The sequence below is a fragment of the Pelobates fuscus genome, chromosome 2 (assembly GCF_036172605.1).
Source record: "Pelobates fuscus isolate aPelFus1 chromosome 2, aPelFus1.pri, whole genome shotgun sequence".
NCBI lineage: Eukaryota > Metazoa > Chordata > Amphibia > Anura > Pelobatidae > Pelobates > Pelobates fuscus.
In genome coordinates, this window is record NC_086318.1 from 330,413,440 (window position 1) to 330,433,153 (window position 19,714).

General features: G+C 40.4%; 1 protein-coding gene across 2 annotated transcripts in view; it reads right to left on the reverse strand.

Moving 5' to 3' along the window:
* Positions 1 to 382: 382 nt before the first annotated feature.
* RNGTT (RNA guanylyltransferase and 5'-phosphatase) overlaps positions 383 to 19,714 on the reverse strand; it is a 444,501-nt gene continuing 425,169 nt past the window's right edge. Inside the window, exons 15-16 of one of the 2 annotated variants that reach the window (XM_063443564.1) lie at positions 8,765 to 8,888; positions 383 to 636 (exon numbers count right to left, since the gene is read on the reverse strand). In XM_063443564.1, the coding sequence (XP_063299634.1) occupies positions 482 to 636; positions 8,765 to 8,888 (279 nt within the window). In that variant the 3' untranslated portion in view covers positions 383 to 481. Of the gene's footprint in view, positions 637 to 8,764; positions 8,889 to 19,714 lie in introns of those variants that run through there. The other variant, XM_063443565.1, reaches the window with a different exon arrangement.

Below are 19,714 nucleotides of genomic sequence, written 5' to 3' on the forward strand. Positions count from 1 at the left end.
GTCGTACTATACAGATCAAACAATATTTATAGCAGTTACTTATTATACAATCCATAAGAAAATAATCTTAAATTAAAGCCATGACAAACAGATATCAGTTAAATAATACAACTCCTAAGGGAAAGAAAAAAAAACACACAAAAGAAAACAAAAGATAAAAAAATAACCAAACAAACATAGTAAAGTATAACTTTAATACCTCAAATGGATGAACTGGTAAGGAACGGTATCATAGTCTTTCTTCAAACTTATTTAAAAATAAGTGCACTGCTCAAGTGTTTGATGTAGCATTTTGGAAGAAGTAAGGTACATTCTGAACAACTGAAAACTTGTAGCCTGTAAACAAAAAATTTACTCCAAACCCCCCCCCCCCCCCAAAAAAAAACAACCTGCAGTTTGTAATTGACAAAACATGCTTGTTGGGTCTTCCTAAGAGTCAGGTATGAGTTACACCTCTCATAAAAATTTGTTTTTAAGTGAACTACCGTGGCCTTTTAGGGGGAGGTGGTGGCATGAGTTCGGCATCTGGATCCAATGGGTTTCTCTGGTTTTGCCCTTGAACAGCTGCTGTACATCTATCGATGAACTGAAAAAGGATTTCCTTAGTAACTGGATTTTTGATGCTATTACAGACAGCTGAGGAGAAATCAGAAATAAATTAATATACATTATGATCTATGTCTTTTGTATATTCATCCCTGAGTAAACACTGCTAGTGTAATGGAGTTGCGTAAATCAATAAAAACTCAGATACATGCTAGCAAACCCCTTTCCCTGTGCTCTAGACCAGTGTTTCCCAACCCAGTCCTCAAGGCACACCTACCAGTCCAGGATTTAAGGATTACCCAGTTTTGTCTAAGGTGTTTTTAGAAAAAAAAGAAAAAACACCATAGACAAAACTGGGTAATCCTTAAATCCTGGACTGGTAGGTGTGCCTTGAGGACTGGGTTGGGAAACACTGCTCTAGACCATACACATTATGTCAAAAATTCACACATAATATGTCTACTTGTTCTAAATTAAAGGGACACTATAGTCACCAGAACAACTTCAGCTTTTTGCATTTGTTTGTGTTAGTAGAATCATTCCCTTCAGGCGTTTGACAGTAAACACAGTCTTTTCAGAGAAAATGCAGTGTTTACATTACTGCCTAGTGATACATTTACTGGCCACTCCTTAGATGGCTGTTAGATGTTCTTCCTGGGGCAGTCCTGCTTAGTGTGCATCACAACATTCAGTATCTCCACACACTGCATGCAGACAGTGAAGTTTCCTCATAGAGATGCATTGATTCAACGTATCTCTATGAGGAGATGCTGATTGGCCACGGCTGTGTTTGACTTGTGCTGGTTCTGTCCCTGATCTGCCTCCTTGACAGTCTCAGCCAATCCTATGGGGAAGCATTGTGATTGGCTCACACCACCACTTCTGATTATGTCACAGGTCAAAGGTAGGTCAGCAGCAGAGGCAGGAGCTCCAGACTTGAATACAAATAAGATTTTACTATATTTAGGGAGGCAAAATGGTGGTTTTAACACTATAGGGTCAGGAATACGTGTGTGTGTTCCTGACCATATAGTGTTCCTTTAAAATAAAAAAGGTTTAGATTACAGGAGCAACATTCAGAAAGGTGAATTAATGTGCAGGCTCACAAATTAAATAATTGGGAGTGATCATGGGAGAACTAAATACAGTGCATTCAAGAGGTACTGAGACTCCTTATTTATTTTTTTACCTTTTATTTTGTTTGAGCCGTATGTTACAATTTGCTTGTCACAATTATTTTTAAAAAAGTCACATTAATCTGTAATTGTGTTACAGTGGGACACACAAACTTGAAAAAAATAAGCAGCAAAAATACAATGAACCCTTAGTGTCTGGATACACAGCCAAAGTTTGAAAGACTGTAAGAGTAGTACCTATCTATAAAAGTGGTGACAATACATTAGTATCTATCCTCCAATATCATTGCTACCTGTATTGCCGAAAATCTTGGAAAAATGCGTTCAGACGCAACTATGAGTATTCTCAACATTCAAACTATCTAACCCCTGATCAATTAGGCCTTCATCAAATTACTCAACTACAACAGACCTCTTAAACATTTACAATGCCATCCAAAATGGCATGGAACAAGGATACCTAACTGAAGCTATTTTCCTTGATTTTGCCAAGTGTCACGGGAGTCCTACCCCAACCCACAGGAAAAGAGAAAGCCACAAAAAATGGATCCGAATGGCGTATTACTGAGTCTTAGAATGGCCGGACTTAGCATATTAATACAAAAAGAAATATGGTCAAGATAAATCAAGGACAGGAATAACAGAAATACTCAGAGCCAAGACAAAGCAGAGGTCAGGATACCATAAATCACGAGTCAAATACGAAGCAGGGGTCAAACACAGGAAATCACAAGGGAATAACTAAGAGAACTAAACGAGGGCCCAAACAGAAAACACGATAGGGCAAAGAATGGAGGCTAGAATAAGCCTTAAATAGGCTCAAGAGTTCCCGTTGGTCCACGTCATCTCTGTGAGCCCAAAAAGCATTGGGTTGCCTAGATGATGTGGTCCCTTAAAGGTAATTACATCATGGGCGTACCTAGAGCATTTGGCACCCGGGGCAGATCCTGGGTTTGGCACCCTCTCAACCTCCCTTTCCACCCCCTCCCCCCACCCAAAAAAAACCCTGTAACATTTTTTTAATGTTTTCCTTTTTTTTTTATTTATTAAACAAATTTGGAGGAAACTTTGCAAAACCGCTGTCAGCCCCCTTCTACAAAACCCTTGTGTGCCCCGTCCCTCCTACAAAACCCCTGTACCGCCCCCTTCCACAAATCTTGTACTGCCCCGTCTACAAAACCCCTGCAACCCACTTCCACAAATCCCCTTATAAAGACTCCTGTCCCAATACAAAACCCCTGCCCCCTTCTACAAAATCCCTGCAGCCCCACACACACATTTACAGGCAGACAGTCACACACACAGTTACAGGCATACAGTCACACACACAGTTACAGGCAGACAATCAAATATACATTCACACACACACGGTCACAGGCATACAGTCACACACACACAGTAAAAGGCAGCAGCAGACAGTCACATGCACACAGTCACAGACAGATAGTCACACATGGTTACAGGCAACATCAAACAGTCACAGGCAGACAGTCACACACAGTTACAGGAAGACAGTTACACACACACTTACAGGAAGACAGTTACACACACACTTACAGGAAGACAGTTACACACACACACACACACACACACACACACACAGTTACAGGCAGACAGTTTTACAGACACAGTCACATACTCACACAGTTACAGGCAGACAGTTTTACAGACACAGTCACACACACACACACACACACAGTTACAGGCAGACAGTTTTACAGACACAGTCACACACACACACACACACACACACACACACACACTATTACTTACAGACAGGAGCTGGAGGAGGAGTGGATTCCCTGGAGTCCTTCCCTGGAGCCTGTTAGGTGGAGAGGAAGGGATTCCATCTTGCTGCACAGCAGCGGGTAAGGGCTGTATTAAGCCCCGCCCCCGATGTCGGTTTGGCACTGCCCCGATTTTGTTTAGCTCCATCCCCACTTTCATTCCTTGCGGCCAGTTCAGCTGCTCCTTGAGTGTGTGAGCTGTTCTGGCCGCACGGCACCCTAACTACCATGGGGGGGTACTGTGCGGCCACAGCTCACACAGCCCCCAGACCAGGGTCATGGCACCCCCCACCCTGGTGGCACCTGGGGCGGACCACCCCCTCTTTAGTACGCCACTGAATGACATCATGGCTATTTCTTTATTTTAGAGGTTGCAGTTCGTACCGTGAACCAGCAGAGGGAGCCGTTCGTGGAACCGAAGGTAAGTATTATATCTGAGCAGCGAGGCCCGAGGCAATTCGGCAACGCAATGCGTTCTGCCCGCGTGGCCAGAGGAAAGGATCGGTGCGGGTGTACAGTACACCATGGCAAAAATGTAAAAACTCCATGGGTGATCATCCGTTAAGCTGGCTTCTATAACATGTATTGGATCAATCACAATATGTATCCATTTCTGACAGAGCCTCCCTCCATCTTCCAGTCACGTGTGGTGTTCCCAAAGGATACATACTTGGCCTTCTACTATTCACATTATTCAGAAATAACCTGCCTAACGTCTGCAAAGCCTGAACTGTACACATGTACGTAGAAGACACTCTAATCTACACTAGCAAACCAAATTTACCACGGCTTGAGGCTATGCTCCAAGACCAGGTCACAGAGGTAGAAAAATGGATTAGAGAAACTTTTCCTTAAAGGACCACTCTAGGCACCCAGACCACTTCAGCTTAATGAGGTGGTCGGTGAGCCAGGTTCCTTCTAGGATTAACCCCTTTTTTTTTTTTTATAAACATAGCAGTTTCAGAGAAACTGCTATGTTTATACTGAGGGTTAATCCAGCCTCCAAAACCTCTAGTGGCTGTCTCATTGACAGCCGCTAGAGGCGCCTGCGTGCTTCTCACTGTGAAAATCACAGTGAGAGCACGCAAGCGTCCATAGGAAAGCATTGTAAATGCTTTCCTATGCGACCGGCTGAATGCGAGCGCGGCTCCTGCCGCGCATGCGCATTCAGCCGATGACGTCGCAAGGAAGAAGGAGAGGAGGAGGAAAGCTCCCCGCCCGGCGCTGGAGAAAGAGGTAAGTTTAACCCCTTCCTCCCCCCAGAGCCCGGAGGGAGTGGGTCCCTGAGGGTGGGGGCACCCTCAGGGCACTCTAGTGCCAGGAAAACGAGTATGTTTTCCTGGCACTAGAGTGGTCCTTTAACATTGACAAAACTGTCAAAATGATCTTTTAAACAGTACCTAAATTACAAAATTCCCATCTATGCATCAGAACAAAATCAAAAAGCACACTGACCAAAGTCAGTTCTTTCAAATATCTAGGTATGTTGCTAGACCCCAAACTATGTTTTGGTCTTCACATTGAAAAACTCATCAACATTTTATCCAAAACTAGGTGCCCTGTACAGAAACAAATCCTAGATAAGCCCCACAGTAAGGAAAACATGTACTACAAATGCTAATGCCAGTCATTGAACATGGGGATATAGAGTATGCACCTGCTTGCTTATATCTTACCTGTTCTTTGTGAAGTTTATATATTTTGTAACTTTATTATATTGGTGCTATTGTAAAAAATGTTTGTGGGCACAGGACATAACATTTCCGGACTGAAATTTCAATGTATTCTACATGGTAAAATATTTTATATATAAAGTGTACATAAAAATTTAAATAAATACACCCCCCCCTCCCCAAAAAAAGATAAAAATTGACACATCAATAAAGCTCAAAATATGGCAAAAGAAAAAATAATCTCAAGGCACTCTATGTGTATAAACCACAGGCAGATTTACTGAATAAAAAAATGACAGAGCAGCAACATTTCAACATACTAAGAGGTCTTTAATAAGATAAAGACCTCTTAGTAGCTCGAAACGCCGCACAGTCACTTTTGATTCAATAAACCTGCGTGCGGGGGGCGGGGCCTAACCGCTGAAGCGAGAAGACGCTGACCTGTGCAGCTCCTGCTTCACACCGAGATTTAATCGGTTTTCACCATTAAAAAGCGACCCAATCGGCTCAAAAAGGCCACCAGGCAGCAGGTGACACGGAGAGGCACAGGATGGTACCACAAAAGCGACTTTTACAGGGCAACTTACCTGCCCCTCCGGCGTGGCCTACTCGCATGATCGGCGCGAGGGAGGCGGCCGCTCCCCTGCTGTCATCCACGGCGGACAGACTGAAACAAGGCCCTTGGACCGGTGGGGGTCATCCCGGTCCGGCTGCGGGAGATCCGGACGCATCCTGGCGAAATCGCTATGGCAATCCCGGGACCTGAACCAAGCAGCAGTTCCGCACGCAAAATGGCGGCGACAGTGTGCTTAACCAGCACGCGAAGCGAACAGACAGAGGCAGAGAACCGGCTGAACAAAGCCTTCCAAACCTTATGGGACAAGCTGGAAGCTCTTCTGTTCCCAGCAACCCCAGAGAAAGGGCCTGTCACCAGGCTGCACACTCACACAAGCTTACCCAAACAGAAGAGTACGCAGAAAACTTTACCACTGGGCCGCACTGACAAATGGCGGGAACTCACCAAGAAGCAAGGGACTAAAGATACGGCTGGCGGCAAAAGGAGCAAGAAGGCAGACCCCTGGAACCCGACAGTACCAATGCCGAGGCGCACTAGCCCACTCACGCATCACCCTGGAATTCCCAGGCACCGGCTGAAGGTACGAGTGGCAGTAACGAGATCCCCCTATAGCCGACCACAAGGGAAAGAGATACTGCGTCCGAGCAGACGGCAACAGAAGGGGCGCCCCAAGCGCCATGCACCAAGCACCGCTCTGAATCAGCCTGTGCCTGCCAGACAGCAACAGCCTCGGCGAGACCACTCTGGGTCTCAAACTCTCATGGAGGTATCAGGGGGAAACACGTGGGGACAGAGAGGCCCATTCTGCCAAGCCCTTACAAGCTGGGAAAGACAGCAGCACCCCCCTGGGGCACGGGACTATGCTTCTTGCATCTGGGAGAGAGGCATAGGATGACTGATACCTACTGGGCGCACAGAGTATGGGCCTTATCCGTTTTTTATTATGTTTTTTATTACGTTTTTCTAATTTCTCTTTTTCACCAGCCCCCAGTCATTAGGACTGACACTGTGCTGCATTATTTTGCTGCCAAATTACTATTATTTGTACCGTTATTTGCATTATCCATAACCCACTATTTGCCTAAGCACTATTTGCCCATGCACTGTTTGTCCATATGCTATGTACCTAAGCATAATCTGCCTACTAAGGCTGCAGCCTCCATGCTGCAGAACCACCTTATGGCCCACACCTATATGGGTTACTTGCTGTGTAGTAGTCGAAAATGGTAGCAATCGAAAAGGATATGGTCTCTCATAAATCTTGTACCCTAGCTCTGTACATGCCTCAATACTCTTGTTTAATAACCGTGTATCTACGCTACCGCATAGTAAGCGATACCCTTAATGTTACTTGTTATTATAATCTTGTTTTTTACAACTGTGCCACTTATTCATGCCATGAATATATACCACGTTGACATCATTGCTTATTTACTCTGACACGGCATTAAGATGTGCCCTAGTTGCCTATGCACTAATTGCCCTTACGTTATTTACTCATACATTATTTGTCTAAGCACATACTTAGACACAGACACGCTATGTGTCTAAGCACAATATGCCTACTGAGGTTACAGCCTCTATGCCGCGGAACCCACTGATGGCCCACACCTATATGGGTAACTTGCTGTGTAGTAGACAACAATGCTATGGTCTCTCATAAATATTTTACCCTAGCTTTGTACATGCCTCAGTAATCTAGCACACTAACTATGTCTCTACGCTAACGTATATTAAGCGATGTTCTTACCGTCACTTGCTATTATACCTTTAAAAAATGTGCCACTTTATTTCATGCCATGTATATGTTCTGCGTTGACATCATTGCTTGTTTCTGTTATTATGGCATTGCAAGCCTATGTATTACCATGTGCACAGCAAAAATAAAGAATTAAAAAAAAATAAAAAAATAAACCTGCGTGCGGTTTGAACACTTTAATTTTCTGGAGACTCTTTCTTCTTTTGCCTTCTTGATGTGGTATTTGCTGATCCTGCTTCAGTGCACCTAGATTCAACTGGAATGGAGTGTGGTTTCCTTTTGTTTTTGATAAAGCTCAGAATATATCATATCAAAATATACAATCTGATATACTATGTGGTGTCAACTTTCACAAATAGTATATATTTATTGGGTAAACTTAAAGGAACAAACATGTTTTCCTGCCCCTATCTATCTAGCCCCCCTGGTTACCTATTGTCCCCCTTAAAGCTAGTAAAACTCACCTTATTTCCAGCTCCATGTGGGTCCACCGGTGCTGGCTTTGCCCCCGATCCATCTCCTTGGCTGACATAATCAGAAATGATGATCCATAGGAAATTTTGGGTTAGCGGAGATTGTCAATTCTGATTATCTCCGCTAAGGAGGCTGGCTGGGGACAGAGTCAAACGCCACCCTGGCCAATCAGCACCTCCTCATAGAGATGCATTGAATCAATTTCACTTAATTACCTCAACTCTAAATTTTCACATATTCCCTATGAATGGAAAACGGAGGCAAAGTGTAGCTGTGGATAACTTTTCCAACTCAGTTTATTTCCCATTTGTCTTTCAGTTGTGTAAATTCTGAGATTAATGAATAACCTTGCCTATGTCCAGGGTACTAGACAGGTGCCCCAAACTGCAATTATTTTGTATGTTAGGACAACTGCTCTAGTTCCTTTGGACAAATGGATTTTTACTAAATTTACACAATATTTTCCCTGTACATGATTATATAATAGAATCTACTTTGATTAAACACACACAAAGATGGAGCAAAGTACTGAACGTGACTTAGTCATCATGGAAGCAGCAGATGCATTTAAATGAGGACTTTCCCCATTTTACATATTTGCACCACTTTTTAGAACATAACGTTTTGATATATCTCCTTTAAAGTATCTTAAGAAAAAATGGACATAAGGTTGGAAAGCAAAATAGACACATTTTTAGTTTTCCTTTTTAAAGACTATATATATATATATATATATATATATATATATATATATATATATATATATATATATAAATGAATAATCACAGATTAAGACATATTTCGGTACTCACCCAAAGCAGTGTCATATGAATTTGGAAAACTTTTGTCCACTCTTTGCCGCATAAATACCCAACAATTGTTCTCAAACTTGCACTCAATGATTTTATTGTCATATTGTTTTAAGTCTCTTGAAAACTTGAATAGAAAGAAAAATAGAAAGCATTAAAAAAAAAATAGCACTTAATGTTCAAAAACCATGAATGCTTTTATTACATATAAATCGAGTTTGTGATAATGGAAGATGTTTTACAGAACAGTGGTACATTTAAGACCTATAGATGCAGCCTAGAGCACTGAATCCCTTACTCATATATAGCATACAAAAGCTCCACATCATGGATTTGCAAATGCACTTCTGATGCCCATTATAGTAAGCTGACCTGAATCAATATGGATAAAGGGGTCAAGCTTATTTGTCATTTGTAACTCTTGTTCGCCAGCCAAGTGTCGGTTTCTATATGTTACTATATTTGAAAATACACTGTATATTGTGTATGTTACAATTTAACCAAACATTTAATGCAATTTAAATGCCCCTTGGGTTTATGGTCCAGAAATCTGTGAATATTATACGACTGGTCGGTGGTAATGCTATAATTAAACAGCAATAACATTTTTAACTGATGATGTACATCCCTGGTCAATCCCTAAACATTAAGGACTATGTACCTGCAATTGCACTGAAATAAATGTAAATTGTGTAAATCTTCATTTTACAATATAACTAATAACGAATAATACCAAAAACAAAACAAATTAAACAAAAAAAAAAAACAGCATCAGCTATTTTTGAATTAAAAATATATTGATGTGTCTATATCTACTTGGTTTCAGTGACTAGCACAGTAGCTTTTGATGCATTGCATCAACGGTTCTGATGCATGTATTTTATTCGCAGAAGCAAAATATAGGTTTATATGTTGGATTTCCTGGCTTTTGAAAGGGAAGAAAATAATTTATTTCAGCAATTCTAATATATTTTTACTGTTCTTCAAGGGATTTGAATAATGAAAGAATAATAACTGCAGAATAAATCTGACCCCGTATAATTTACTTAGCCTGAAATGCATCAAATATACAAAGACCATCAAGTACGTGCAGATTTAACAATTCTGCTCATGAAATTGCTTAAGTCACTCATTTCTCTATGGAGATATCAAAAGTGGAAGGAGGGCACCTCTCATAGGAATGGATGGTTTAATTTTATTCGCCTTAGAGGAATGGTTTGGGCAAGACAAAACGGATGTCACACTAAAGAGTAGCTTCTATTGCTGTCTGCAAGTCACTTTATGTTGAAATCTAAAAGAAACTAAATTCTGTGGGTTGGGACATAACAGTTTTAGAGAAAATAAGCTATTTAACCCAAAAATATATTACACATTAAAGTATAAGTAAAAAAGGAGAGGGGGAAAGGCTGCGCCAAAATAATACTCGTCTATGTGTGAGCAACACATAAAGCTATTACAACAGGATAAAAAATCTGTGAATAAAATGATTAATATTTCAAAAACAATTGATATTGTTAAAACAAAGTCAAGGGTAGAAATATAGACTTGCCAGAAGAAAGGACTATGGAATTCTTCAGAGAATATTCTTTTGCCAGGGGATCAAGGTCAAAAGAAATCTTGAAATTCATATATAAAAAACAAAGAGAGACTGATCGTGTAATATATCCCAGAATTTTGCATATATTAAAAAGTCTACATGGTACTATTCACGTTCTTTATGACCAGTTCTAGTATGGATAGCGTACAGTGGTACAATCCCCACTTATCATATACGTGAGACGTTGATAGTTGTTTCAATCTTGTGAAGATCATAAAATAATAAAAGGAACAATAGTGCTCACTGTTTTAAAAACTCCAGCAGTGTAAAGATATATAAATTGGTACTCACATTTGTTTGAGCAGGCAAACTGCTCAATGAATAGCGTTTGTGTGTGGAATAATCCCCACTTAGGATTCTTTGGAGTAGTCCTCACTAGAACAGAATGAAAATGGATGCCAGGCAGTAGAGACGCAAAAGTGTAAAATAATAATAAAATGGCACACTCACGGTATAAAAGTAGCCAAAATACCTTTATTAACAATATTAAAAATATCCACAATGTGTTTCACCTTTAAGGTTTTATCAAGTGGAGATAAAAAGAGCTGACCTGACAAACATGCGTTTATATACATACGTAATTGATAAACAATTGGCGCCACAACAACATTTTAAATATTTCTAAAATAAAGATTTGAGCTTATTAAGATAATCTATATATTATAAGAGACTAATTATGTTAAGAATAGTGTTAAACAAGGTTTAAAACGCTCGAAATATGAAATTCAAGTTGATCACGTGGTCCGCGGCCATCTTTGTTATAGGGTAGTAATGGGTAGTGCTTGGCTCAAAACTAAAAATGAGCGCCGCTTATTCACCATTGTGGCTAGACAGGGAATGGTAAGAGGTATATTGTACGGATAATCTCTATACAGACCTAAAAGAGGTCTCCGTAATCTGGGTTAAAAGAAGAAATAGTTGGCCGAGATATACCCATGTTTTTAAGGCGTCTCTAATGAGACAAAAGGCGGTGGCCATATTATGGTGGAGTTTTATTAATAAAAACAAATGGTATTTCCCCCAATGAAAGGAAAAGAAGTGGATTAATATTATTTTAAAATTATTTTAAATGGAAAAATAATAAAATGACTAAAGAGATAACGTGTTATGAATATAGTGAGTGTTATACTTAATGTGATACTGTAGAGATAAAAGTCGATAAAAAAAATCAAAGTAATTGAGAAAAAAATGGAATGTGCATAATAAGATAAAATAGAAAAAAAATAGAGAAATAAAATGCAAAGTAAAAAAGTTTCTTAAAATAAGTATGGATAAAAAAACATAAGGAATATGGTTAAAATGAATAAAAATAAAAAGTATAAATTAAAAAAACTTAACAAGTAGGTAGTAAAAAGATACATATAAATGTAAAATAAATTAAAATTAAAAATAAGAATAAATAGGAATAAAATATGTTTAGGGAATTTTATAAAAAGTTCAAAAGGTCAAAGTCTACATTTAAACCAGCAGGGTCAAGAGTTTTTAGGAGAAAGTCCCAATACATTTCTTTTTTTCCCCCAACATCTTCATAACATTTCCAACTCTCCAAGGAATATTGCATTTTTGGATTCCATTGCATTTAAGGTGTTTTGGATTTTTATCATGTATTAAGAAATGTCTGGATACAGAATGGATAGGTACCCTTTAATAATGTTCCGCTAATCTGATTTTAAGGCATCTTGAGGTCATCCCTATGTATTGGAGGCCGCATGGACACCCCAATAGGTATATTACGTTCTTCGTGTTACAACAAATTAAGTCTTTTATAGGGTAGGAATGATTTGTAATAGTCAAGGAAAAATGTGTGGTCTAGGATTTCCTATTAGGGTTAGTACTCTTACAAACTATACATTTATTACATCTAAAAAAGCCCTTTGATTGTGATAAAAAAATATGTTTTTATTGATAGAATCTTTGTTAATATTGTTTGTAAGAATTGATTTAAAATTTGAGGCGCCTCTAAAAACAATGCTGGGATTGTCTGGTATAAGATCTCTTAATATATCATCTTGTTTTAAAATGTGCCAATGTTTTTAATAATTCTTTTAACCGCATTACTTTTATTATTAAAATTAACTGTCAGAAAAGAGTCTTATTTGTTTTTATTTTTATATTCTAAAATGTCTTTTCTATTATAAAGTGCAATGTTTTGCACTGGGTAATTTGTATCTGTTAATTGATTTATTACCATCTGAGCTTGATCATTGAAATATGTTGTGCAGGAGCAGTTCCTGCGAAGACGCAGAAACTGACTCTTTGGAATCCCATCAAGCCATGGCTTGTGGTGACAGCTTGATTGGTCTAAACCGGTGTTGGTGCAGACCTTTTTTAAAAAAAGTTTTAGTATTAATAATCCCCTAATGGATAAAAATGTGCAAATCTAAAAAGGTAATACATTCTCTACTGTGTTACAATGATGATATTATCATGATGATTTCAAAAGGCCTCTAGAGAGTCCTCAGAGACTTTCCAGATAAAAAAAGGTCATCAATATATCTAAAATAGGTGACCAGGTTTGCCCTCCAGGTATGTTCTCCAGTAAAATTCGATAAAAAACAGAGAAGGGTCATAGAGTCTTTTAGATAAGATTTCATGAGTTTAACTGAGGGCTGTAATAAAATGTCTATATATTCTTATAAATTTGACAGTATAGCGTCTATTCCTGAGATAATAGGTCTACCAGGAGGATTCATTTCATCTTTATGTATTTTTGGCAAAAAGTAAATTACAGAAATTTTAAGATGAAGTATATTTAAGTAGTCAAACTAATTTTTTTAAGGATCTTTGATGTTAAACTTGCTGATAAAAATTCTTTTAGAGACTCTTTAATAGTAGAAGTGGGATCTAAGGTCAATCTGCTATAAATGTGTGTGTCATTTAGTTGTCTTAATTGCTGTCTTCCCCTATATACATTGATTTGAAGAGTATTACCAGACCGCCCCTTTGTTGGCTGGCTTTATGACAATATCTTTTTGTAGTTCTTTTAGAGCTATTTGTTTATTTCGAGATAATTATGATGATGATACTTCCGTGTTTTAGTTTTTTAGATTCTAAATCTTGTAAAACAATTTTTCCGAACACCCCTATGGGACCAGACATAAAACTAGATGGATAAAAACTAGTTTTTTTGTCAGTGTGTTCTTACTACTGAGATTCCATTTAAAGTAGTAGAGCTAGAGATGTCTGTTGAGGTGTTGACTAAAGTGTAAGGTGCCTTAGAAGTGGTGGAGCTAAGGGTGTCTGTTGGAATGTTATTAGTGTTGCTAAAGTGCCAAGTACATTGGACTTGCTAGTGAAGAATCGTTTTAATGTGGCCTTTCTCACAAATGTATTTATGTCTAAGAAAGCTTGAAATGAGTCAAAAGGATTTGTGAGGGAAATTTAAGTCTTTGCTCAGGACTGAAATTTGGGTGGAGTTTAAAACTTGTTGTGATAAATTAAAAATTCCATGGTCCTTTTCTTTTAAAACAGTTAGTGTCTCTCTTGTCTTTCTTTTTTGTACCCTTCTTCCACCTCTCCTTCTTCTATACTTAGGTTTCTCTTCTTTTCTTTTTAGTGGGCATGTTATGTTATGTTGTTATTTATATAGCGTCAACAAATTCTGCAGCGCTTTACAGTGGGTGGAAGAACAAACATGTAGTTGTAACCAGACAAGTTGGACACACAGGAACAGAGGGGTTGAGGGCCCTGCTCAATGAGCTTACATGCTAGAGGGGTAAAGTGGGGTAAAGTCACACAAAAGGTAAGGATAGTATTAGACTAATGACAGTTGCAAGAGAGGAATCAGTCGGGAGCTATTAACAGCTTAATTGATATGCTTTTATGATGAAGTGGGTTTCCAATGATTTTTTGAATGAGTGGAGACTGGGTGAGCATCTAACAGAGGAGGGAAGTGAGTTCCACAGGAACGGTGCAGCCCTCGAGAAGTCTTGAAGGTGAGCATCAGAGGTGGGAATACGGACAGAAGATAGACTTAAGTCTTCAGCAGAGCTTAAGGGCCTAGACGTGACATACCTGTGTATTAGGGAGGATAGATAGATGGAAGCAGCATTATGTAGAGATTGGAAAGCAAGAACCAGAATTTTAAATTAATCCCTATATCTTACTGAAAGCCAATGTAGGGACTGACAGAAGGGTGAGGCGTGGGTGGTGCAGGTGGACAGGAAGATGAGCCTCGCCGCCGCATTCATTATTGACTGTAACGGTGCAAGTTGTGAGCACGTAAGACCAATGAGAAGCGGATTACAGTAGTCAAGGCGAGAAAGGACAGTGAAATGGACCAGTACAATAGTCTTATCTGGCGTTAAGTAGGGTTGGATTTGGCGATAGACTGAACATGAGGCGTGAAGGAGAGATCAGAATCAAAGAGAACACCTAGGCAGCGAGCCTGCGTGGTGGAGCTGATGGTAGCACCGTTTACTTGGAGGGAGACAGACACAGGAGTAGCAACACGTGAGGAGGAAAGACCAGCATTTCAGATTTGGTCAAGTTGGGTTTAAGGAAGTGGGAAGCCATCCAGTTAGAAATAGCAAAGAGGCAGTCAGAGATACTAGTCAAGAGGGACGGGGAGAGATCAGGAGAGGACAGATAGATTTGCGTGTCATCCGCACAGAAATTATATTGGAAGCCAAAGGAGCTAATGAGTTTACCAAGGGAGGCAGTATAGATGGAGAACAGTAGGGTACCAAGGACTGAACCTTGAGGGACACCAACAGAGAGGAGTTGGGGAGAAGAAGTAGAGCCAGAGAAAGAAACACTGAAAGAGCGCTGGGGTAGGTAGGAGGAGCACCAGGAGCGAGGAGGATGAGAAGAAGCTGTTGATGATCAACAGTGTCTAAAGACGCAGAAAAGTCCAGGAGAATTAGGATAGTGTAGTGACCACGAGATTTTGCAGCGAATAGATCATTGGATACTTTGGTTAGTGCCGTTTCTACAAAGTGCTTAGCGTGGAAACCAGACTGAAGAGGGTCTAACAGAGAATTGGACTCGAAGTCTGTCAATCTCGCATACACAACTCTTTCAAGGATCTTGGATGCAAAAGGCAGTAGCGTGAAAGGACGGTAGTTGGACAGAGAGTTAAGGCCAAGGTTGGGCTTCTTTAGAATTGGGGTTATAGTTGCATGCTTGAAGGGCGATGGAAATATGCCAGAGGAGAGAGATAGATTGAGAATTTTAGTGAGAGGTAGAGAAAGAGAAGAAGACAGTACGGCTGAGATGCTAAGGAATTGGATCTAGGAAGCAGGTGGTGGGGCGGGAGGACTGGAGCAGAGTTTTAGCGGGTGCCGACAAACATAGAATAGCAGAGGGAGTGAGGTTAGGGGAAGTATTGGAAGGGGAAGAAGAAAGATGAGAGAGCTCTTCCCTGATTGTAGAGATCTTGTCACTGAAGTCAGTTGCAAAGTCTGAGGCGGTCAAATTAGTAGGTGGAGAACAAACAATAAGGCGAAGAAGAGAGTTAAATGTGTGAAATAGTCATTTAGGTTCGCGGGAGAGTGTTTTATGGTGTTTGGGCAAATGAATTTGAATTTGTTCTGATCTCAAAAAAAAAAAAAAAAAAAGTTCATCATGGTCGGCTTCAGAGTCAATAGATAATACTTTGTATCTAGTATGGTGGCTGTAGTTCAAGGGAGAATGAAAACAAATCCACCCCTTTCCCTTTTGTTGGGGAAATACCAATTGTTTTTATTAATAAACTCCACAATAATGGGGCGGAGCCTAACTGCCGAAGCGAGTGGACGCACCTAACAGCAGCTCCGAGCACAACACGGGGAAACTGAACCCCAAATTATCCTCACCGACCCCTGCACAGCCGTGGGTACTTACCAACATCCATGGGACGGAAAAATAAAAAAACATCGACTGAAAAACCTGCTACGGGGCTGACAATCGGTGATATGTGGAGGCGGGCATGCAGCACCAGCGGCTCCAATATGGCGGCTCTCCACGGAGGCTGCTCAGACTTCTCGGACGACTGCTCAGGGGAGGACTACCCCACAGCCCCAATCCCGATGCAGAAAGCGAAAATAACTAAAACTGGAGCGGATTCTGACCCGGTCACCACAGGGATTTTAAAATCACTACTTGCTGATCTGCAGAAGAACATTCTGGCAGACGTCACAGCTCTCCGGGGCGAACTGCAAGGCCTGACAGGCCGCATAAACTCCTTAGAGGACTCCTCACAAAACCACCTAAGGGACATTTCCTCATTGCACAAAGCCGTGCAGGACTTGCAACACCAGAACGCATTGCATGAAAGCCGCTTTGCGGCCCAAGAAGATGCCAGACGAAGGAATAACCTTAAAATTAGAGGGATTCCTGAGGAGGTGCCAGAAGCTGAGCTGCCACAGGTACTCCGGCGCATACTAACAACCATACTACCGCCCGGACAGGCCAAAACTATCACCCCCACAGACCTCTTCCGAGTCCCCAAACCCGCCAGAGCCCCAGCTACAGCCACAAGAGATACAATAATCACCTTCCGGACTGGGAAAGACAAAATGGCGGTCCTGTCAGCTCTCCGGGATAAAACCCCCTCCAGCTAGACAATATGGCACTTACATTCTTCGCCGACATATCCAACGGAACCCTAGCATGGCGCAGGTCACTCCGACCTCTTGAGCCCCTCCTCCAACGACAAAAAATAAGCTACAGATGGCGGCCTTCTCGAACACTCCTGGTACAACACGGAGCCAACACACATCGGATACGAGGCACCCAGGACACAGCGGATCTATTACAATCGCTAGGCCTACCACAAGACTCACTCGCCCAAGACGGCACCCACGAGCTAAACTCACCCACCCATAATTGGAATCCAGCAAGAATCATCCCGTTCCTCCCGCAAGGCTCCACGCCTGACACCTATGCCTCAATCACCACCTAACCAGGAACGATGGGCAGCACCCACTTGCCATAAAAGAACATGAAGCGCCTTCCTAGAACTGTTGCGAACCGTCTCTGGGACTCGCTTTATTTAACGTTGGTTTACCTTATTTTCCTTTCTATCTAATGGTTATTTTTTTTTTTTTTCTCTTTGTCAGGGAGGTATGAGGTAAAGGGGGGAAAATGTATAATACTATTACTCTCGGTTAGCCTTCTAACACACGGAAATCCTGGAAGTTGTCACGAGGTATTTCATAATTCACGATGACGTTTTATAGTTTGTATAATTTTATACATGTAGAAAATGTGCAAAGAATAGTAGCCCGGTTTGGAACCCCCTTTACTAGTAAAATTATCCAGCCATCATTTCCCATGCCATCATTGAGGGTCAGTGAACGGCGTTAACAGACGTAGTTTTCAACAACGCACTAGCTAGTTCTTGGAATAATTTAGAACTAATTTATGTCTGTCAATATGATACTTTTTTTCTGTATATATGTGATGTTTCTATACAATTCTAAACCATAACTAAAACTAGGGCATAAACAAAGCCTATATACACACCCGATAGTTTAAATGACCTGTATACCTGGACATTGGTCCTACAGTAGGAATATCGCGGTGAGAGGGGGAGGGGGGTGATCCACTCATACAGGACTCTGATTACAGTAGTAAGCCAGTCCCTGCAAAGTAAATACAATTTACCCAGTGTTCCATTATTACAACTCTTGCACTAGAGAACGCATGGGTCCCCACAGTCTCATAGAGCCCACATAGCTAGACACATACTCATTCATTACAATCAGGCTAGTAGATTATGTACAGTGAATACTAACAAGCCTGCTTTACACTCTACATGCCCAGTGTACACCAGCTGACTTACACGTTTTCCTTACCTTTACTGTTATCCACCTTATAAATTGCCTAGCCGGTATTAAAAGTTACGTTTAAGGTTGACCATATTGACTGTAAGCCATCTAAGCGGATTGCATATTCCACCCCATAACAGCTCCCACTATTACCTCCAAATTGACCACCAGCGTGCTGGGGGGCTTCCCTGATAAAGCCAAAATTGTTAACCAGGTTATTCACCCTACAATTTAGCATGAACTAAACTACTGTACCTTATACACGCATAACTCATAGCACTCGTAGTCTGTTCAAACGGCATGCCATGCTCTATATTACTCTGTACAATAGTGCTATTTACTCTTGTAACCTTAACTATTACAAAAGAGAAAAAGTGCAGCATATCTGGTCATTTACAAAACCTGCTATGCCACTCATCAATATTGCCTTGTGTTATTTACTATACGTTCACTGCACTGTTATCATACTCATTTTAAAAAATGTATGCATACTCATTCAGCCACAACTGTTATAATATGTAAATGAATGACAAGCCTGCGAATGCCGTTGCGGCGAAACAGGCACTGTTGTACCTACCTGCATACCAAAAATAAAGAATTTAAAAAAAAACAAACTCCACAATAATATGTCCGACACCCAAAACATGGTCGCCTTTTTCATCTCGCTAGAGACACCAAAAACATGGCCTCCACCATGTATATCTCAGCCAAATATTTCTTCTTTTAACCCAGATCACGGAGACCTCTTTTAGGTCTGTACAGAGGTAAGCCGTACAATATACCTCTAACCATTCCCTGTCTAGTCGCAATTGTACATAAGCAATGCTTGTTTTTAGATTTGAGCCGATTGCGTCTCAAAACTACACTACCCAGAAGACTTAGCGCTAACCACGTGGCGTGGCCCGATAAATAACCTAATTTAACACTATTCTTCACATAAATAGCCTCTTATGATATATAGATTCTCTAAATAAGCTGAAATCTTTATTTTAGACAGGTCAGTTCTTTTTATCTCCACTTGATAAAGCCTTAAAGGTGAAACGCATTGTGGATATTTTTAATATTCTTAATAAAGGTATTTTGGCTACTTTTATACCGTGAGTGTGCCATTTTATTATTATTATTTTTCACTTTTACGCCTCTACTGCCTTGCATCCGTTTTTATTCTGTTCCAGTGAGGACTACTCCAAAGAATTCTAGGTGGGGATTATACCACTCAAGCGCAATTAATTGAGCAGTGTGTCTGCTCAATCAAATGTGAGTAGCAATTTATATATTTCTACACTCTTGGAGCTTTTAAGACAGTGAGCACTATTATTGTTCCTTTTATCATTTTATGGTCTTCACAACATTGAAACAACTATCAATGTCTCGAGTATCCTGTAATGGGGATTGTACCCATGTAAGCTATCCATACTAGAACTGGTCATAGCTCTAAAAATCTTGAGTAGGACCATATAGACTTAATACATACACAATTCTGGGATATATTACACTATTAGTCTGTTTGTTTTTTTATATACGAATTTCAAGATTTCTTCTGACCTTGATCCCCTGGCAAAATAATATTCTCTGAAAAATTCCATAGTCCTTTCTTCTGGCAAG